Here is a 23,191-nt window from a genome sequence, read left to right as displayed (position 1 = left end):
CAAAGACATACAGCGTTCTCTCATGGGCTTGTGTGTGATGCTGTTTCTATGTCTTCTGTGGTATGTTTTCACCAATAAAAAATACAATAAGAAAAGGAGCAGGTCTACAGTAGCACTGCAGGTACATCAAGTACTCTCATGGAGCCAAGAATAACAAATACATCTTGACAATTTTCCTCTGAGTATATGGTACCAAGTAAATATATGATCACTAGACATCCTGACCTAGTTGAGACTGTCTTGGGTGGCAGGGAAAGTTGGCTTTTTCTAAATGGAGCAAACTGGCTTTCCCTGTGGAGGTCACCAGGGTAAGGTATGACAAAATACATTAATTCTTCATTCATTCATTCATTCACTCATTCAATATTTATGAGTGCCCACAATGTATCAGCACCTAACACTTATTTGATGAATTATTACGTAGCCGTTAGTGACTGGGATACTGTTTGTGATATACTTCAGGAACAAGCCAGAAACAAAGAAAGTATTTAGTAATTAAAATCCAGTTACACATGGTCACCAAAACTAAACGAAAAAATGTGGTTCCATTAGGGATTGGAATTATATCTCTTCTATTTGCTCCAATGTGATTTAATGAAACACGTCTGAAACCCACATTATAAAAATAAAAATGCTTTTAATTTTGCTTCCTGCAATAAAACACACATTTTCTGAAGACATATCACATGTTTTTCTTTGCCAAAAATCTTAATATACAGCTTGTCTGATTAACCGCCCAGCCTCAAGTCTGATTTTCTATTTAGTCCGGTAGGCACAGAGCCAAGGGCACACGATGCTTTCATGTCTTTAAAATCGAGAACAATAAAAATGAACTTTCTTTTTGGTAAAAGAAAGATAAAAGAAAATGTTTTAATATGTAATATTAATATAGTCATCTTTTTACCACTGCAGTTATAAAATATAACTTTGATATTTTTGCATGAAGAAAAGGGTCCAAGGGCAAAAATGCCTAGGCTTGTGAAAGTGAACTTGTGTCCCTTCCTGGTCTCAATTTTTTTAAAAGAACACAACAATATAACCAATACGCCCTTCTCCTCCCAAATGACTTTCAATAAGGTTATTTTGCAAAGCAAAACATTAAGTATTCTAATCTAAGAGCAAAAGGTCTTAAATGATGGCAGAATATAACGTACCTTTAGTGCCAGACTTGAAAATGTATTTGAAATATTGCACTTAAAGCTCAGCTGCTTATCCAGGTTTCCATCCGGATCCCGCCTCCCGTAGTCCGAAAGGCCTGTACGGTCAGAAGCTGCCACCTTCTGGAACACGGTACATGTCATCCCGGTGAAGCCAGTGGCCTTGATGACATAAGCTTCCAGAGCAATATTGGGGGAATACTTCAAAAGTCAATCAAACAGGAGTTATGAAAGATTTCTAATATGGAGAAAATGAACTTTCAAAGACTTTTACAAACACAAAACACTGTACCTAAGATAACAGAGAACGCTTACGTTCTTACTAAACAAAGACACCGTGTAGATAAATGGTAGGAAAAAAAAGATGCTGGGGAAAAAAGGATGTCTCAAAATAAAAAGATACTGATGAAAAGAACAAGTCATGAAGTGTGGAGGATCGGATATGAATTCAAAGTCAATTAAAAATAATTTAAAGAGCGCTGTGCAGGAAACTATAAGCTAAAAATGGAACTGTCTTAGAAAAAAAAAAATCAGCTAGAGAAATCAGTGGCCTCCCTTAATGATCGTAATACAGGGGTAGTATTAGGGTTTGGGAGACACACTTAAAGTTACCTTGTTCAACACTTCATGCCATATTCACTTTTTTCTTTCACAAGGAGATCTAGTTAACTCTTTGCATTGTTTCACTGGTAAAAATTCTACAGGCTCACTCCGAAGGTGCTTCTTTAGCAAAGGAAGAAAGATGCTAGTCTAAAGAGCAGATGAACAGATGTACAGAGCAAATGAAAGCCAGAAAAATCACCTGAAAAAGATGGCACCTGCTCCAATAGTTTTAAGGAATTCAAGAGTGAGACTGAACTCAGAGAATTTACCAAAATGTAGGACCCGTAAATACAAACAGCCGCCATGCCTACACCTGGAGGACTTCACCACAGCAGGCGTGGATGAGGATTTACTGCAAATTCTAAGGACAACATGGCATCTCTTTCCTTTCTTGAAAGATGAGTAAGACACTATTCTAAGGACCATGTGTAGACAAAATCTTTTTTTAAAGCATAGGCCTTTTCTCAGAATTCTAGGATAATATTCCACTTACTGTTGAATAAACATGAGCTCCATTTGCGAGTCGGTACATAGCAATCCGCTGCAGACACTGGACAATTCTACTGCAGGCTTTAGCCTCCCTCTGCGCCAGCCACAGGACACGCTCGTCAGCCAACATAATGTTACTTGCGATGTCAACCATCACATCACCTAGCTAGCAGGCATGCAGGAGAGGGAAGAAAAGATCTTTAAAACCGACACGAACTCTTTTATATAATCAAAACCCTCATGAGACAGCAAGAATGGCCTTTGGTCTACATTTTCCCATGAAAACTCAACAGGCACTGTACTTGTTTCTCATTATAACCTCTTCTGATTGAACAGCACATTTGATGATGATAATTTGGTAATATTTAGCTCAAAACAGTGTACTTAAGTAACGACCGAATCATTGGTGAGAAGGCTGACATGCGGTACTCAAACTGATGAGGAAAAGGACAAATTAATTGAGAGGAAGGAAAAAAAAACATCGCATGATCCCAGAATAAAACGATCTAAATGCCTGGTCTGGAAAACCACTGATAAACACTTCTTTTAGAGTAAGAATTACCTTAGTATTACTATTAAGAAACATATACTGCCTGTCTCTTTAGCATCCTAGGTATGTCCAACCACTGCAAGGTCTCCACACATGCTGGGCCACCGCCTGTGTCTCCCCGTGCAGCTTCCGCTACCTCGAATGAACTTTTCCTTCCCTTCCTCCCAACTCAGTGAGTGCTTTAAGACTCAGCACCATAAAATAAATGGATCCTAAGAGGTGCTCACTTTTGCACTGCTTGTTTTATTTAAGTTATGAACTGAACTCAGTTCATAACTTACAGATGTAAACATCTGTCACGCAAGGCCAGTGAAACGTCCACTGACTGTTGTTGATGCTGACTTGCATGTCCCATGTCAGAGAAATGCACCGAACAGGCGGGGCTAATGAAACATACTGGTGTCAAGGGGGTTTGCTATCGAGCAAAATGTTCAGGAGAAGAAGATCTATGGCAGAAAGAATAACACAAGTATTCCAGAGGTAGGATAGGAAGATTTACAAGCTGCCTGGTCCTCTAATCAAGAAGCAAGCATCAAAGGTGTTAAGCCCCAGAGCTGAACCAGAAAGCCAGGGCTGTTTTAGCAAATGTCTTTTGATCTTCCCAGAAGACCCCAAGTGAGCTTCCCAACCCATTGTGCATCCAATACTCTTCCCGGGATGTGTAATTATTAGGGCTGAGGTGAGTCTGGAGAAAGCTGGGTCCGCCCCACCCAGGATTCACTGTACAAAGGCAACCCGTGGAAACCACCAGAAACCAACCCTGCAACCATGGGCTGAAACAGACTGTAGTGAGTACAGAGGTGAAGGACAGGACTTCAGATCCTGCCCCCTAGCTGCACTGGACACTTAACCTCTTATACCCACCTTTATTTCTATGAGGACAATAACAATCCCGCCTGTCCTGAATGTTGTGAAGATTAAGTTTCAATAATACATATAAGAGCCTCCTAAAACCATGCCTGGTGTGTGGTGAGCACTCCAAATATGTTAGCTCTCTTTGTCATTTTATTGATTTTTTAAAAACCATTTCATTCCAATATAGGGCTCTCTTTGAAAACAAAAGGCTCTACAAGAAGTGAAAAAAAAGAGTACATTTTTAAAGGTCTGTGTTCCTATATAAATAGGACCAGCAAAGTCCAGCAAAACTGCCTCTTCTTCCTCGGCAAAAGCCCCACCACCTCATCCAATTAAAAAAATAGTTTACTGACTTCATATCACTCTTCACGCAGTATATCGCAATTCTGTCTTTATTTCCAATGTAAACACCTTGAGGGCAGGGCCAACGTAATGTCCTACTTATATTTACACCTTTACTCACTAGTGTAAGTCCTGGCACAAAAGCAGATAGGTATATAATATTCATTCACTCGCTCACTAAATATTTATTGAGGACCAAGGTGAGACAAACTGTCCTGAGCAATGGAGACACAGCAGCGAAAGAAACACACGAGCTCTATTTTGGAGTTCATAATCTAGTAAAGAAAATACAAAATAAAGACATTTGTAAAAAGTGACTTAGATTGTGATAAATGCAGTGAAGAAAATAAGTAAATATATGACAAAGAGTAATGAAATTTAATCTCAACACCCTATTTTAATGGACTCGCACATTCTCAAAAGAGGAAATGTCCCCTAAGTTCAAGAAATTAACAGGATCGATTGACAGAGAATTAGGAAGAACTTGCTCACCCAGTTCATGAAACACTAGCACCTAGTACACATTCCTAGCAACAAACAGCGACGGGGGTGAAGTTCACTCTAACAGAAGCCCTTATTTCTAGAGTTGTGAAGCAGTGTAGTAACTCTGATACGTCAACTTACTAAATGTCAACCAGCCATTTATACGGCAGTTAGAATAATCACCACCGCCTCTTAATGGGGATTCAGAGCAGCTGAAATGATTTGGTTAAGTTTTTGTCTGTAATTCTGAACTATTGTTATTTCAATTTATTTATACAAAAATAAATAGGGTAAAAGAGATGGCTATCAGGAAAGAAAATTCCATCGATTGCAAAAGGTTAAAAGAAAAGCTACAGGAAAATACGAACTCTAAGGCACTACTGAAATATAGGAGGTGTTTACAGATTAATGTAAACTTATTGTTTTATACTTTAATAATTTTTTAAACATACAAACTTTATGAAGATCCAACGTGAGATCTGATAAATGCATCTGATAGATCCATCATCTCCACTGAAAAACTATATTATATGATCAAAGAAGGATTTCTGTGCCTCACTAGAAAATGCCAGTAATGGAATTTAATGTGTTAATAACTGAAAAGAAAAATATCTCTAAGAAGGTATTCGGCTAACTAGAGTGATTGCCTTAACTGAGAACAAGCTATTTTTCTCATTATTTCAACCTAAATGGCTAGGAAGTAAGGAAAAGGATTTGTTACCAAAATATTCCGTACAGCAGGTGATCACAGAATGCTACCTGCTTGCGTAGCTTGGTTATGGAAGCTGCCCTTCAGGGGCAAAAAAAAGAATACAAAGGAGATAACAGCACGAAAAATTATATTGGATTAAATAAGTATTTCCTGAAATCCAACACACAAAGAGTTTAAAAACCGCAACGAGCATTAGAAAGCATTGTATTTCTCCTTGACCTCATTCCCTGAAGGCCATTCCAGCCACAAAAGGGTCAGAAGGAATCACACCTGCTCTCCCACCTGTCACAATGAACGGTGAGGATCAAATGAAAATATGTGTGAATGTACTTTATAAAAGATAAATGGTAAAGCATGGAAACGGCACATCTGTAACCATGAAGGTGTTAAATGTCATCTGTTTTAAGAGACAGGATTTCTCGTTCTCAATAGGTGTTTGGAATTCTGATCAAAATAAGACCAAAATTATCTGTAAATTTCATGAATTTTTAGGTTAGCACAGGAAATACACAAGATATTACATCAACTAAACTTGATATTTCATTTTAATGTAGAAGTATCGTGTAATCCTGAAGGCCGAACATTCATGTGTCGGAGAATAAAATACTCCTGGGTTGCAACTGCAATTTTGTCACAAGTTAGAAGTCTGTAATCAAATTATTTAGCCTCTCAAGCCTCAGGTTGCTCATCTGTAAAATGAGATCAAGAACCCTGTGAGAAGTACTGGGAACAGAAAACTAAGGAAAGAAAAAGGAAAGAAAATAAGTATCTTCATTAAGCAAACCAAGGAATCTACATCCCTCCCCAGATTCGAGTTTTCAAGCAAAGCGGCAAGGGGTACTTTTGATTCCAATAACCAGAAAAGCAAGAATTACAGACCTAAGTGTGGCAGCGGCAGCAAGCTATGCAGTTGTTTTGGGACAGCTAAGATGGAAACAGGAAGTACAGGAATTGACGTGTAGTCCAAACTTGACAAATAATGATAAAAGCAGCTGATATTACTAGTATTAAAAGTTCAAGCAGTCTTGATGATTTTCTTCTAGTTACAAATTAAGTAGAATACTGAGATGACACCTATCTTAAAGTATGTTCTTGCCATGATTACTTTTAATGAAGAAATTGCTCTGCGGGAAAGTTGTTTTAAAAGTGCATTTATATCACTCTTAACTAGCTTCGGTTGAGTGTCTCGGGGTCCTACTACTGGCTTCTCGCAGCTTGCTAATTCAGCTGTCAACATTCAACAAGAGGTTCCACTGTGACAATCATCAGGGCCTAGGCCACCTATTAAATCTCTGATTTCACTGAGCTGTAAACAGGATGATGGCATGATGACATGATGATGGGAGGATGGATGATGATGATGATGGAGGAGGAGGATGATGAGTGAGGGAGTGAGAAGGATGGAGATATTATTTATAGAGGTGATGAGTGATGGAGGACATCGGATGGGAGATGATGATGAGTGATGAGGAGATGATGATGAGAGGAGGAGGATGATGAGAGACATGAGAGGAGGGATGATGATGATGAGGAGGAGGAACTGATGATAGAGGATGAGGATGATGAGAGGGAGGAGAGGAGACTGGAAAAGCAGGTGAGAGGGAAAGAGGAGAACGAGCCTAAGAATAATTTCGGGTTTATTCTTCATTACCTTACAGAAAAAAATTTGAGGTAGCCTAATGACGCTTTAAAAAAATAAATATTTTTAATTAAGAAAACATAAAAAGGTGGGAAATACAGACTGAAGAGAAGAAAAAGAGACACAGACAAGTTAAAAACCTGCATCAATGGCAGAGCTGCTTCGACTGGGGAAAATGGCTTCTTGATAGGTTTCTGGTCAAGGCAATGAAGACAATTTGATAACTATCAACAGAAAGGAGAGCAAGTCCTGCAGGCAGACAAAGTTGCTTTTATAACAAATTCCAGGAACGATGTCGGAGAGGCAGGGTTTAATGGGCCCCACCCTCGGCCACACCTTCACAGCGAACAGAAACAGAAATGCGTAACTGCTAAGATCTCTCCCACTGTCCCAAAAGAAGCAGATTTTTTTTTTCCTAATTACAAAAATGTATGTGCATTTCCCTTTCTGGAAGAACAGAGGACTAAGTATTCTGGACGATTCTCTTGCTAAAAGTGAAAAATGCTGAAGGAAAAAAAATGTTATCTTTGTAAATGCACCACTGACCGGGCAGAAAACCAACATTCCTCCAGAGGCCAAGAGAAAAACAATAGCGGGAATCCAGAAGCCATGCGGTTGAACTCTGCTGACCATGGGATATATACTGACATTTACACAGGGCCTAGGACCCACCAGCATGGGCCTTATAGGAGGAGACTACTACATGAAGCTGACAACTCAAAGAAGACACTTCCAGGGTCACAGCAAATCAGCATTAATTAAATCGGCCTCCCAGAAGGAAGGAGACAGCAAGGAAACTTGAAGCTGGCCTTCCTTGACCTTGGTGTGAGGTGAGAGGAGGTTAAAAAACCTCTTCGGTGTCAACTTGTGAACACAAATTGACCTTCACACAGAACTGAGGTCAGACTTCACATTACTTCCGTGATCTGCAAAACCTCAAGCTGAGAACGAATTTCAAAGCGACCGATTACCCTGGTATTTCCCCTGGGCACGTGGCAGAAGCAAATAAACAATCACATTTCATAACAAATTAGACCATTCTCATTAGTATTCCTTTTCACCAACATAACTCTACATTGATCTGAGGTCCTCATCAATGTCTAACCAGAAAAAAAAAATTTGATATAAGAACAGGTAAACTGCATGTTAGTTGCTGGTGACAACTGTCTACCTAGAAAATCCCACATAAACAACTGCAAAATTATATGGATGAATTCCATAAGGTCAGCAGACAATGTGATCTACATTTTAAGAAACCATTATGAAGGAAAATTGAACATGAACTAGACATTTGTAGATATAAAGGACTCAGAGCTCATCTGGGTGATGTAAGTGTTGGGATTCTATTTTAAAGTTTCTTATAGAAACATTATGAATAAAATATATCTAGAATTCACTATTAAATGTTCCAGGACTGAGAAAGAAAGGGGAGGGGAGAATCAGTTGGGAGGAGGAAAAAGAGGGAAATATATTGTTTTCATAAGAGAAATCGCTCTCGTAAATTTGGAACAGATGCTTATGTTGCTTGATAGAGAACCTTCAGCTGTTTTTAAAAGACCCCACTAATTACACCATTTGGGTCTGGGCAGTTTTGACAGTACCCACCCTAAGATAACACAGTACCAGCCTGTGTTGGCTAGATTCACAGGTTAAAAAAGCAATGGCCTCACAATATTTCAGTTGTAAAATTATCCATAGCAGAGTAACTTTTTGGACATACAATAAAAATCAATTTCATTACTTGTCCATTTCAGCTGTATGCATTTTAGGATACCTGAGCATAATTTTATGCTGCAGTAATTAATGTAAAACGAAGTCTCCTTTAACCTTCACGAGTCTCTTTTGCTATACGAATACATGGTGACAGCTATGGCAGTTTAACTTTACAAAGGTCCAGATAAGATGTCTGTCACTGCATCACAAATAATATTATACTTATACTTCAATTATCCAATCCTGCATATTTTTCCTGTTTCTCCTATTTATACTTAATAAGTTGCCATTATTTGTTTCCAAAAATAACTCACACTTTACCTATGTCAACCAGTGAATGTGATACTTTAAGTTTTTAGAGAACTAATGCACTTCGATAATTTTTTTTAAAGAATCTTCTTAGCTTCTGAGATAACAATGTTAAATACCCTAACCCTATAAAATTACATTGTAGCTTTGACTTGTACAAATTTTGCCAGTAAACAGGGCAAGTGCCATCTCTATTTTTTAAAATAAAGGCCCTATGGTTAATTGATTACTCATAAAACCAAATCTACTTCCAGTCCTCAACACAACACTTCCGCCTAAGCACATACGAAAGCAGCAGACCATTCACTACCATGCACAGGTAAAAAGCGGTGAAATGTACACCTCTGGGCAGTGCCTTGCTCTTCCTGAGCTGAGAGGTGAGCAAAGGTCCCTCACATCAAAACAAAGAGGCACGGGAGTAAATCTGTATTATGTGATGGCAAAGCTTTTTCAATGTCCATATTTCGAATGCCATTCCAATTACTCTAGTGACTAGAAACATCCAACTTCCACAAATGACTGGTAATCATGTGGGCAGCTAACCTGTGATTATAATAATTGACAATGGAGAGAAGGATTACCACAGGGCCGGAATCCAGGTGGCTTCTCCCAGTGCTAAAGAAACTGACCACGGGAAGCAGGCTGTGGCCCAGAGACACAAGCAAACAGCAGGACTCTCATTAGAAAACCGTGGTCTCAAGTTCAGATAAAAACACTGAAATGTTATCTAATTATCAAGTGGTGCATTTACCTGAGTCTCATTTACATATGAACATCTATTTTCCTTCCTTTAATATCTACATTATAGCATAGAGTGTCTAATGCACCAGGGCTGTAATTCCAAAACATATCAAAATGCAAGATATTAATAGTACATCCCTCAGATTTTTCTTGCTAAAATGATTTAGGGAAATAAGGCATATTGTTCACCTCGTGGCATATTCATGAATCTGAGATGTCCTGCACATTAGACTCACTGAGCACAGTATTTTCCCCACAGTTATATAAAAAGTGCTTTTGGAATATTACGACAAGGCAACATTGTACCAGAAAGTAACTGTGACACGGCAGAAGACTCTGGAGTTTTTGAAGGTTCTTGGCTTCTGTTCCCAGAGCTGTCCTAAACGAGCTCTGTACCCTTGGATAAACCATTTAATTATCTTTGGGCTTCAGTTTATGACTTGATCCAGGTTTCTTCTACCTCTAAAATTTATTTTTGTATAAGTGAACATATTACAAAAGAAACAGTATATATAAAGTTCTCAGACAGCTCAAAGAATATGTTAATCTGAGCCTTAAAACTGACTCAAAGCATTATTTGCTGCTCATTCATTATGAAAACTGCTGTGGTCAATGTTATTCCCTAAAAGATATCATGTTGACAAATATATCATAGTTTTAATGTGGCCTCATTAAAATGTACCCCTTTTCAAAGTCACTAAATTCTCTTAAATTGTATACTCCAATCATTTGGAACTTTAAAAAAGTTCCTAAAACAGTCTTTCATTTCTCCAAGATATTACAAAAGGATTTAAGCAACTTAACACATGATCTGAGTGACTAAAGCTCACATTTCGAAGAATGAACGGATGGCTGTATGGAGAGGAGATATCTGGAGGCCTCAAAATAGGCAGCCCTGGCTAACCCACAATGTGATGCAAAAGGCTGCATCCTCACAGGCTGGCTATGCTCTATCACAAACCCTTAATTTCCAAGAACTGATAGTTCACTTCCAGTTCTTCCAACAGAAGTCACTATAACAGAAAGAGCATGTTTCTCAATGACAACTTTGGAAATTAAAAACAGCAAACATAAGGAGGCTTTAAAAATAGAGATTCAAGACTCTCATAATATGGCCATTTGTTGATATGCTATATACTACAAACCTGAAATAGAAAAATACCTCTTTTGATTTTTCCTCTTTGGTAAATCTTCCAAATTTTTCTATCATTTCAGCCACAAATATAACATCCATCTTGTCAGAAAAGTTGGCTGCTTCCACGGTGTAAGCCAATAATTGTCGGGCTGTGGCCACAGCGTTGCTAAGATTGAGGGGCATCTGCATTAAAAAGGCAAAAAGAAGTATTTAGCAAACTGACCAACAAAATTTTGCCGTTTTAGCTTTGCATTTCAAAACACTGCAATGGATTCAGACTTTATCATTTACTCACCATGACCTTCTTAAAATGCTTTTTCAAACCCGAGAACAATGAACTGTTAATGGGAAATAACCTGAGGGGAATCTTTTAAAACTTGAAATGAAATATAATAATACATAAAAGCACATCAGGTAAACATGCTGCACCATCTCTTCCTCTCCACTTATCCAAATTCTAGACAGACTCAATCCCGATGGCTTAGAACAACCTTTCCTGAGTATTCCAGCTGGGCGGATCAATACCTCTCCTGTACAGGAGTACGAACCGCTTATTTTGCACTTACCTGTACTGCGTGCATTGCCAATCATGTTTTACAATAGTTTTTTTATTGACTTAAACATGACTGAGCACCACGCATTGCAAAAAGGGAATACTCCGGGCACAGGACCCTAAGAAAACATGGAACACAGCAACATCTTCCTGCTGCTTGTATTCTCATACGGCTTATAAACGATGCATAAAAGCAAAGACAGCAAAAGGCATCTAAGTATTGCAAGTATGGAAAGGGATCACTGTGACAAAGAAACTGTAAAAGGAATCCAAGAAATGGCTTCCCGGGTAGATGTGAACAATGTCTGCTGGACACAGATGATCAAAGTATTCAAAGATACAAAGTCAGGAAAAAAATTAAAAAATTTAAAAAATAAATAAATAATAAATTTTAAAAAACACCAAGGTACAAAGTCAGGCAGTGACAGGAAAGGAAGTGACTCCACATAGAGGGCCTTAAATACCAGTGCAGAAAACTAGACTTTATTCTGAAGACAGATCAGTCAACTGAAGTATAAATGCCAAATCCTTAATATTAAAAAAAAGAAAGAAAAAAAAATCTTATGTATTTGGTTCAAATATCACATTTTATTAATGACCTCAGCAAATCTGAAGACTTTCTAGTTACCTGATTAAACATATAAAGAACTCTAGTGACATCGTTTGCATACTGGCAGCGAGAATAGTCATCATCTGCCCAGAAGCCACCTCTGTCACATCTGCGCCAAGCCTTTCTCTCATCCTGAGTGTTTCCAGGATAGATCCCGCTGCCGTGGGTATTCCGAGTACACTGCAGATAAGCAGTAATGCCTGCCAATGTTCGGGGCCACCTAGAGAGATGAAGACAAAATAGTATACGAAAAATTACACTGACACAAATTGTAACAGAGGAAAAGTAAGGATTAGAGCATATGTCGTATACAGTCACAGAGAAAAGTCAAAGAAACCAAAAAAACTCCTTTAAGGATAAAGACCAAAATTATTTTTTTAAAAAGTTAACATGGATTTAATTGTTTTAAACTACAGGCCAAGAATATTTCAATACCATAACATAATAGGATATTTTCCAAAAGACTCTAAATACTGCTATAAATACACAGGAAAACTGTATCTTATCCAATAAAAAATAATAACTATGCAACAAATGGTTTTGTGTTTCTTTTTAATTACTGTTATTATACTGCTAGCTTATATAACCACCAGGATGTTTGCAGAAGGAGAGTAAGTACATGAGCAGAAAAGAGTTACCATAGCAGGTCCAGGACTGCAATCTTTAGCAAGAATGCACTGGTCTTTCAGGGCATTTAGGACCTTGGAACTTGGAGCATTCGCATCAACAGTTAACATGCAAGAGTGTTTAGCTGTGCCTAGAATGCCTGCACAAGCCATATGGTTTATGCTAAACACTTCTTTCTTCCTGGAGGCTGAAACTTTGGTACGTGCTAAGCAGAGGGTGCTTATGTGACCACAAACAAGAACTTTGGGTGCTGAGACTCCAATGGGATCCCCTAGAGAGAAACACTGCTTAGAGGCTGCTGCCTTTTCATGGCTGGAGAGGAGCCTTTTCCCTTATGGACAGCTATGTACCTTCCTGTAGCACTATAATGTATCTTAGCTGTGACTACAACTATAGGCCGAGTCCTGTGAGTCCTTCCAATAAATCTCTGCATGCAGGAGTGGTCTTGAAAGACCTCCAACACAGTATAAAACCAAATTTACCTGGGAGAAGCCACTCCCCATGCAAATGACCATACAAACTCACTGACACGGATCATTACTAACTGGGTTGGAAGATACCTTTGTTATTTGCGTTCCATTTCTCCAAAACTGGCGATGAAATCAAACATGTTTAAATAAAAGTTATAGCTAACTTGTAACACAGGAACTACTAAATTATAATATTAGTCACACCAAAATATAATTCATTACTAAAAACTGCATAAATAGATCAAGCAACAGTAAACTAAATTCTTAATGCAGTGGAAGTTTAATTGCATAATATCTTAAGGCATGTCAAAAGATAATTAATCAGTTAAATAATTAATTCTATTTTAAAAAATGTAGAATACTCAGAAACTATGAGTAAAAACAGAAAATCCAATATAATAGAAAATATCGTATTATGGTTTAATAAAAGATGTCAAACATAACAAAATTAAGAAATGTTATCTATTTTGCTTTAAAGTATACAAAATAAATATTATATATCCACAGTTAATGCATATAAAAGACTTATCCATTGGCAATAACAAACGCTATTTCCATAATCTCATGTTGAGAATTTTTTTTTTTTAAGGACAATTAAAAAAAAGCAATGAAGAACTAACTGAGCTAAAGATACTGTTATTGCTTCTTCACCTTGAATTTGAAAGCTTAACATCAAAGGGTTTCTTTATCTTTAAAAACTGGGCTTACAGCCACAAGGCAGCGATAGCAACAATCACAAACAATACAAACTGGGTATTCAACAATCTTCATGCTACTTTAAAAAGCAATGTATTTCTCTTCCTTTAAATCAACTATAAACTCATTATTAAAATCTTAAAAATAGAGAACATTAAATGATATATTTAATGATATTTTAAAGCAACTTTGAAAGTCAGGTAAAAGTTGTCTAAAGTAAAAGTTGTTACCGCTCACAAATTTTAAACTTTCTGCTAAAAATATCATAACATGTAACTCGTTCCATATATCTCGACATGGAGTCCAACACCAATGGCTCCCCAAGTTTCAAGCCTCCTAGGCTTTCATTTCTCAAAGTTCTTCTTGCTTAATTGCCAAAAGAACCAAAAGGAGAAGGAAAATTCAATAAATGTTTCTCCTAATTTTCATGTCTACTTAACTGCTAACGGTTAAAGCGATTTAGCAATACAAAACCTTCCAAAGTTCACCCATAAAAGAGCCACTGAAAAAAAACAGAAAATACCATAAGCCTGTCTAAATTTTGCATTATTTTAGTAAAATTTCCAAAATGTTTCCTAAAGTAGTGGTTCTTAACTTTTTCAACAAAACTGCTGTGTTTAAAAAATGAACATTTCTGGATCTACCTTCCGAGACTCTTAAATCAATGGACTGGAGATAAAGTCCAGGCACCTATTTTTTTTTTTAAATCTCTGTAAATGATTCTGAAATCACTGCTCTAATGGGTCATCCTTAGATATTTAAGAAGATATACAGGTATGTATATCTGAAGACATATTCATTTCTCCAATACTGTTACTGAGGACAGGAGACCAATAATGTGCCTTTGAGAATAAGAAGGGATGTGGGGCAGTCGACGTTTCCAGCCCTTTCCATGTCACTGACCTGAAGTCCCCTTTATTGTTCACCACCCTCTCAGGAGGACAGTACTGTGCAGAGCTTTCTAACACGACAATATCGACAGTTCTTGTATTGTTCCCGCGTTTGGTCTGGACATGACAGCCCCAATTTCCAGTCGATCCAGCCTGAATATTAGAAATGGTTAGGGCACTGCATGAAGAAAGATTTTAAAGAGAGAGAAAATAAGGTTAGGCAAAAAGGGAAAAACATGGGCTTCTGTCATTCATTTAGCAAATACGTCTGAAGGCACATTGTGGGCCAAGCACTTGCTAGACAGAAACAAATTTAAGAAATGACCCTTCCATTTAGGTAATTCAGTGACCAGTCAAGACAAGCAGGTACAGGGAGACTTAAAATACTATGGCAAGAGCTACGATGGAAGCGTGACTAAGGTGCAATGGGACACGATGCCTGAGACTTCTTCCAGAATAAAGGAGAGCTGGGAGGCGGGGCAGCAAGTGCAAAGGCAGAAACATCGTGGCACATTCTTCAGCAAAACTAATGGGAAACGTCCAAACTACATCTACCTTTTCACTGATTCTAAGGAAAATATTCAAGCAAAACATATTAATATTATGACATGTATAATTAAGAAGATATTTAAGGTAAAATATTTTGTGGAAGAAGGGTTATACATGAAATAACTCATTACATCTCTAAAAAAGATTTAGTAGGTTACCAATCAATGGTTTAACAAAAGAAGTTTCCCTGTAAAGGTATACTTCAATTTATAAAACAGGTATATGTCTAAATAGCTGTCAGTAAGTTTAATTTGCAAGATGAAGTCGTAATTCTCTAATATAAAACCTATTAATTAAAAAGTGCCAGAACCTTCAAATTAACATTTACCCCCCACACCTCCACAGGACCCATTATGCTTTGCTTTCGAGTAGATACAAATGATAATTAGACATAAAGTACCATTTTAAGTAACTTATAAAATGTCTTGAAGTTATATACATTTTTTTTCAGTCTCCTAAATCATGAATGGCTACACAACAACAAATGTTCTAATAAAAACTTTGAGGCACTGTTTATTCTGAATCAGTGATAATATTTATCATCTTTCCAAAGTTGGTAAATAAACCAATATACTCTAAGATGATGTTAGACAATAGGGTTTGACATTAAATTTAAATAACCAAGAAAGTGTATCAAACATTCTACTTTATGACTCTACTGAACTAGGAATAAGTGTATAAAAAATATCTTGGCAGTGAAAATTATTCTCTAATTCAGAGGTTTCCTAAACTTTCTTGGTTCACAAGAAATGACTAGATGACTTCACTGACTAGATGACTTCTTCATGGTATGCCTAGCCCAAAGGAAATATCTATTGAGGTTGCGATTACTGAATTAAATCCCCAAACTGTGTATCTTTCCTAATAATTTAGTAGTTATTTGAAAAAAATAACACATTATTAATAACAATTTGATAAAATATTTTATTCTAAAATAACCATAACTACTTCCTATTGGGTTGTGTATACCTGTTAAACACTCCAAAAGTAATCAAGCATCAATGATTTTTGATTATTTTTTGTTCCATAATGATTTTCACACAGTACTTGCTTTGAACCACAGTATTCACCCAAAATCCTACATCCCAAAGTAGAACACCAGCGAAAGGAATGCAGCAGGATCTAATGCTGATGTCCTAAGTGCCTGGAGCTAGAAGCTGTGTGGTGTCTGACAAATGTCCAGTATCACCATGCTTCCTTACTCAAAATACCACAGTACCACTGTAAACTCACTGCAGTGGCCCAGGGCATGTCAGCATGCTGACGTGAGCTATTTTTCTAAAGACATTTCACAAAATTTTTTTTTTTTAGATAACTTTTAGCAGTATCTTCGATGTCTAAAACCAATGATTGGAATAAAATTTTCAGGAATCCTCAAAGCAACATATTTCGACACTTAAGAAAACAGAGGCGGCTTCAACTGCATCTTTGAGGAAAACTAGAAACTGATTCTTACGCATAAAGGATCAATGACATGAGGAGACTAAGGAAGAATCGACAGGTATCTCAGGTACCAAATCAATAACCATATTTCTTTTTTTTACAACTTCTTTGTTATTCAGAGGCTAACTCTGGGTAAATGATTCTTAGTCTTCATATGAAATATTTTTACTTTAGTCAAGTGTCCCTACCAACAAAAATATCAGGCAAGTCTGCTATCCTTAGATTTTTTTTCTACTGCTATAAAGAATTTAAAGTATGACTTGAAGAACATAAATTTGTAAAGTTAATCTAGTTACTTTCTAGTCAAAAAAACTTAAGGGTTCTAAATTAATCGAAACTCATCAGAAAAGGGTTTTGCGTATTTTTAAAGTTACACTGTCATATCATTTGTCAATTATCTATTCATACAATTACTGATTAAAATGCACAATTTGATGAGTTTTAACATATGTATATACTTGTGAAATTATCACCAGTGAATCACTTACAATCTCCAGAACAAAATCTGACATTACTAGAAATATATATATATATTTTAAAATAGTCAAATGAAAAACAATCAATGATGGTCCCAAGATGACCCAGTTGTTAGAATTAGCTGGTAAGAAGTTAAAAGCATCTACTATAAATATGTTATAAGACATAAATGAAAATATGCTTCTAAAAAACAGAGAAAATCTCAGTAGAGAAACAAATTATAAAATAGGACATTCTATCCCCAAATTCCCAGACATAATTCTCAACTCAGAGAACCTTTAGTATCTTGATAATCTTTTCATGTCACTTCTGTGAATCTGCTGTGATACTTTAACTCTGGACTGTGCATACAGTATTGATATTACCTGTAGTTTGGGAACTACAGATCTACTCTTAAAAATTCAAGCCAAGTTTTGTGTTTAAGGAACTGGTAAGGAGAAGAAAGAGAGACACACAGAGACATAAGAAAAGATCCAATGCCTACAAATTAAGATTTTACTGAAGAAAATATATGGTGAGTGATAACATATATATTTTTACTGTGGGTTTTTTGTTTGTTTGTTTGCACTTTATAAAGTTCATGTGCATTAACTATTTTGGTGCTGGCACCAATAATGGGGTTAATAGAACAGATAATATATTCTTTTATACTAGTAGGGTAGAGAAAGACCCTTAGAATGTAGCATTAAGCATAAGGCAGTGAAAATTAGGTAATTCTTTTTTTTTTTTAAACACACCTATAGCACCTGGTCTTTCTAGGTGGTCTCCCATTCAAGTACTAACTAGGCCAGATCCTGGGTCATTCTTAAAATTGAAAATTTGAGCTTAGCAGCAGGAACTGGTTAGAAATTAAATCTGTCACTAAGAGTTTCTATTTTTCCCTCTAAAACTTTAAACAAAAGGTCTTCAACTTTTTAACAGTGTTTTCTTCTTATCCTATGCTTTTTTTTCACCGCAAAACTGGATAGAAAAGATAGCTCTTTAATTTTACAAGGTGAGTAACAAATAGGAAAAGGAAACACATATGTTTGCATTTTCAAATGCAAGAAGATAAAATATTGACTCAGATTAGAACATTACAATTCTCTAATGATAAAATCTAGTCACAATTCCTTATTCAAAAAAGTTTTACCTTGCAATCAATGAGCAGTTGTGAATCATATTCTTTTCAACAAAGATACCTTGTGATTCATCAGTTTCAACTATTCGCCCATCCTGATACCATAACACTTGCATGTCCTGATCAATATATGAAGCCATGCACTGGAAGGGAAGGCTATCACCTTCAAACACAACTTGACGATGAGAAGGAGTCATGTAGAAAGATGGTAACTCAAGGGGAGGATCTAGAGACGGTAAAACAAAGACACAGTAAACAAATACAACAATACATTCATACTTCAAAATTAAAAGTTATGGAAATTCTAATTAAAACTTTAGAAATGCAAAAGCAAATATTCCTCAGTAACCAGCATTTAAATGCTAGCACCAAATATGGCTGCTACTGAGATAAGTGGATCCCAGATGAAAACAAAATTAGCAAATTTAAATTAAACTATTTCATAATCAGTTCTGACATTTAGAGTTATTCCTTCTCGGTGGTATCACAAGACCATCAGATTATCACAGAAGCAATACTAAAAGAACAAACTGTAAAAATGATACCTAAACTTGGAGAATGGAACTGGTGATGGGTGAATACTGATATATACACAATTAAAAAATATATTTTAGAAACTGTGTTACTTTTGATTAAACCACTGGTTTCTCGTTATAAAAGTAATGCATTCTCGTTGCAGAAAATTTAGAATGTTTAAGAAAAAGAGAAAAAAACCTTTCGTGATCCCATATATTATAATCACTTTTAAAAAGCTGATATATTTCCTTCCAGTCAGAAAAATAAATTTTGAACATATATGCAAAAATTATGCAAATATCATAGGCTCATTAAAAGCCTTTAAAATATTTAGTCCATTGTCTAACATAACAATTCTACTTTTAGTAGTAGTTTATCCTAAAAGATGTCGGCACATATGCAAAGAGGTATAGAAGGAAATTAATCCTTGCACTGTTTATGGAGTGAGAAATTATTAACAACTTAAATGTGTAGTAATAAGAAAGTTATGAAGTTCTGACTACATCTATATAATGGATTGGTATGCATTTTTTTAATAGAATGAGAAAATAAATTTACATTATCTCAAGTTAAAAAAGGTCATTAAATAGTATGAGAATATATTTTACTCAAAACACAGAAAAAAAGATGCATAATACACCAAGGTATCTTTGATATGAGCTACCTTTGAGTGATGATAATGTAACATGGGCTTTTTTTTTTTAGGTTTTTTTCAGCTTTAAGTATAATTAACAAAGCTGTAAAATATTTAAAGTGTACATCATGATTAGATGTATGTATTCATTATTTCTTTCATAAATCTTAATTTTTATCCAATGAACCTATTTTACTTGTGAAACACCAACAACGAAAATGATTATAAAGAGAAAAGGAAAAAAATGATAGGATTGTTTATTTCCAAACACGAAGACCAAAGTGGAATCTCCTAACATTTTAAAAACTTTGTTTTTGTTTTCTTTTTTCATTTAGCACATGGCAAATGTATTATTTCCCTTGAGTCTTCTGATAGCTTTCAAAATCATGATTTTTTTCAATAGCTGTATACTATGAATGCATGTATCACAAATAATTAACTAATGCTCTATTTTTGAGAATTTCAGGTATGCTTATATACTACATCTGAAGATTTACATATATAGCCGATCATTTCCTAAAAATAAACCCCCACATGTAGAAATTACTAGATCAAATTGTACCAATTTTTAAGTACACTGATACATATTGCCAAACTATATTTCAAAAAGGCTGTATCAATTCACACTCCCATCAACAAATAGGATTGCATCTGGGATTTTATTACTATCAATCAATTCCCAATTTGCCAGCTGATAGAAAATCTGAAGATCTACACTAGTTTCTGATGTTGGTTTCCGTAAAGACAGTCACAACCTAAGAACCTTAAATATCAATCAAAAAAAAATTTTTTTTTTTATCCAGCTGACTTAACTGTTGGTATAAACTAAATATTATCAAATCTATGAAGATTAATGGTTGTAATCAGTCACGTCAAAGTGTAAAGGGAATTTTACAGTCTGTCAAGAAAAACACAGTGGCAAGTAAAATACGGCAAATGCTTTCTCAGCTTTTCTCTCTTACCGCATGTCAACAACTCCTGCTTCACACCTGTGACCGGCTGGGCCTGCAGAGACTTGGGGTAAACACACCGCGTGTCCCGTACTGTGACGTTTCTCTCCTTTACCCAGCGATGCATCCACAGTATGTTACAGTCACACAAAAGATACTCAGTCTGAAATTCTCTGTAGAGTACAAAATACAAATTAGAGATTACGGTGAATGAAGTTAAACAGCACTTTTGCTTTATATTGGCTTACGCTTTGGATGGTCAACATGCTGCTTCCCACCCTTACCAGGCTCGTGGCATATCCATACACTGTCGGCTGGTTATGGTCTCCTCCTTCCCAATGACGTTACCTGTAATGTCTGACTCCAGCATGGTCCCCACTGATCCTGGGACTGACTCTGCTTTCAACCAAAGCCGCTATGCAAACAAAATCTAACCACTATCCCTCATCTATGTAACAAGCTCTTCAATCCCAGGGTTCTGGAATCCCAAAGCCCCATCCTTTCCGTCTATCAAACTTTTACCCACTCATTTTAAGGCATGTGGCACTAATACCAGATCTTGAAGCCTTCCTCAATTTTGCCAGCCATGTTCTTGGCTTAAACGCCTACAAACTCTCCTGTCAATTTTGGCAACATAAAGTGACATATGACTGTTTCACATAATTATATTCTCTGCTGACTAGAGCGTATATTCCTCAAGGGTGGAACCTTTCTGACACTTTCTGCTGTGTGCCAAGTAAGACCAGTTATTTACAGACTTAAAGAATACAGATACAACCAATCAACAATAGAAGACCTGATATTAAAGAAATACTTGATACCGAAGAAAATAAAGAATTACCTTTATACGTGGTAAGAAAGTTTATAATTTGGCACTTGGGTATAAGAAACAAAGAGGACATACATAGCTTGACTATAAGCACAATAATTTCTTGAATACTTGTTTTACAAAGCGCTGGCTATTCATGAGCCACACGTTTCACTAAGTCCAGCTAATAAGAATAAGTGCAGACACTGTGGCCCGCCAACCTGGAGGACATTACATAACAGAGGGAACAAAATGAAAGTGTAACTAAAATAGAATGCAACGTGTTCTATGCAAATAAATCAACAAAGTGCAAAGAGCAAATATAACCATGTTTGCTTCTAACACAGACTGACTGTGTATTTGCATGGGCTTCCTCTCATGGGGGAAGATGGGATGAAATAGAGCAAAGAGAAAGTAATTTTAAAAATAATAACAAGGATGATCAAAGTGACTTCTAATTTTTAAGCACCACCTTCTGGTCAGTTTCTAGCACTACCAGCTAAAAACACTGGCAATTTCTCCCACGTTTTGGATAAAAATACTTTCCACATCCCTGCTACCAAGGGTCTCAGAACCCAGATTATTCCTTGCAGTCTTTTTGGTTCCCAAATTTCATGGCAATGGCTGACTTGAATCCACTGACTGTGCCAAAGGGAGACGTTTTCGCTAAAAAGCAGCCTCCTGGAGAAGAACAGCAGTGGCACGACAAAAGAGACCCGATCGAGCTTGATCCGGGGTGACTATGGAAGTACACACACGTGTGTCTGCCGCGATGGTGAGGAGCTCGATGAATGCCCAACCTAAAGCTACACCCCAGTGAAACTGCTAAATGAGACTTAAATGAGAGGGTTAAAAAAGGAGATGCGAGGCAGGAAGAAAAAGGGAAGGAACAGATACAGGAAAGAGAGGAGGAGGAAGTCCCCACAAAATGAAGGAATCTGCGAGGGAAGATAATTTTCCTTGGAAAAAGTAGCTCGATCCCGTGAATTACACACAATAAAAATGTGAAAAACAGCACATTTAAATAATGCCAATAGAAATTGGTATAATTTATAGTTTGAAATATGAGAAGGTTTATCTGGAAATACAGTTGCTTTCAGAAGTAACTCCTATGTGATCTTGCAATTAACAAAACTGTCTTCGGGGGCGGGGAATCAGGCAATTCTAAAGCTACAGAAAACTGTTAATATGATCTTACGCTGACTTCATAAAGCAGGCATTTGGCACAAACATTCCTAGAAATGTAAGAAGTTGTGAATTCAGTTTGGAGAAGGGGTTACAGAATGTAAAATTCTGAAAGTATAAAAAATTCTTAAGTACATATTCTTCAGGGGAAGGGATATTTTACACTTCAGAGATTTAATTAGACAAATAACAAAATGTTTCCTAATTTGAAAACAAGGTCGAAGAGAAAGAATTACCAATTTATTTACTCGAAATATAAACTGATAGTATTCTAGGGAGAAAATGGCTGTCTCTGTCTGAAACATACTGTATTAAGGTTTACGGTATTCTTGTCAATGTGAATGCAAGCTCTCAAGAAAGATTCTAATTTCTGCAAAATCACAAGATTTTCCCCATGAAGTCTCTTAATTCATTAATTTTTAATTTTCAAAAACTAAGATATATTTATCAAAACAGGAGAAAAAATTCTTACTTACAAAGACCGTAATGATCCAAGGTAATCAAAAGTTCCTTGAGATAATGAAGAAAACAAATTCCCTGAAAGGTTTCTGGAAAAAAAGGAAATTTCACATTTAAAAATGCTAACAATTATGTATCATTTTATACTACTTCATATTTCCTGAAGTGTTCTATAATCATTAAATATTATAAAGAATTTATAAAAGTTGTTTCAGATCTTATAGAGAGGGAACAAGTAGTAAACATTTCTCTAAGGCTGAAGAAGAAAACAGTTCTTAACCTTATATAAAGCAGTAAACAAGATTATTTAAAAATTATTACTTCTGGATAAGGACTTTTCTATCAAATATCAGATGAACTTGAAAGTTACCTTACAGAACTAGATCTTTAGTCATGCTCTCATTGCAACAAGAATTACTCTTCACGTATTCACACAGTATCATTTAAGGCAAAAAAAAAAATAGAAGGAAAGGGAT

At 36.2% G+C, this 23,191-nt stretch overlaps 1 protein-coding gene across 2 annotated transcripts in view; it reads right to left on the bottom strand.

Moving 5' to 3' along the window:
- The window catches only part of ADGRA3 (adhesion G protein-coupled receptor A3), a 97,065-nt gene that overhangs the window by 29,737 nt on the left and 44,137 nt on the right, over positions 1-23,191 (bottom strand). The window contains exons 5-12 of one of the 2 annotated variants that reach the window (XM_039838080.1): positions 22,733-22,804; positions 20,276-20,436; positions 18,176-18,389; positions 14,588-14,752; positions 11,910-12,111; positions 10,756-10,911; positions 2,254-2,415; positions 1,155-1,358 (exon numbers count right to left, since the gene is read on the bottom strand). In XM_039838080.1, the coding sequence (XP_039694014.1) occupies positions 1,155-1,358; positions 2,254-2,415; positions 10,756-10,911; positions 11,910-12,111; positions 14,588-14,752; positions 18,176-18,389; positions 20,276-20,436; positions 22,733-22,804 (1,336 nt within the window). The remainder of the gene's footprint in view (positions 1-1,154; positions 1,359-2,253; positions 2,416-10,755; positions 10,912-11,909; positions 12,112-14,587; positions 14,753-18,175; positions 18,390-20,275; positions 20,437-22,732; positions 22,805-23,191) is intronic. The other variant, XM_039838081.1, reaches the window with a different exon arrangement.

This window comes from Pteropus medius, unplaced genomic scaffold (genome assembly GCF_902729225.1).
Source record: "Pteropus medius unplaced genomic scaffold, Ma_sr-lr_union100, whole genome shotgun sequence".
Classification (NCBI taxonomy): domain Eukaryota; kingdom Metazoa; phylum Chordata; class Mammalia; order Chiroptera; family Pteropodidae; genus Pteropus; species Pteropus medius.
The sequence above is the reverse complement of the archived record's forward strand: the minus strand, read 5'-3'. Positions and strand labels throughout refer to the sequence as shown.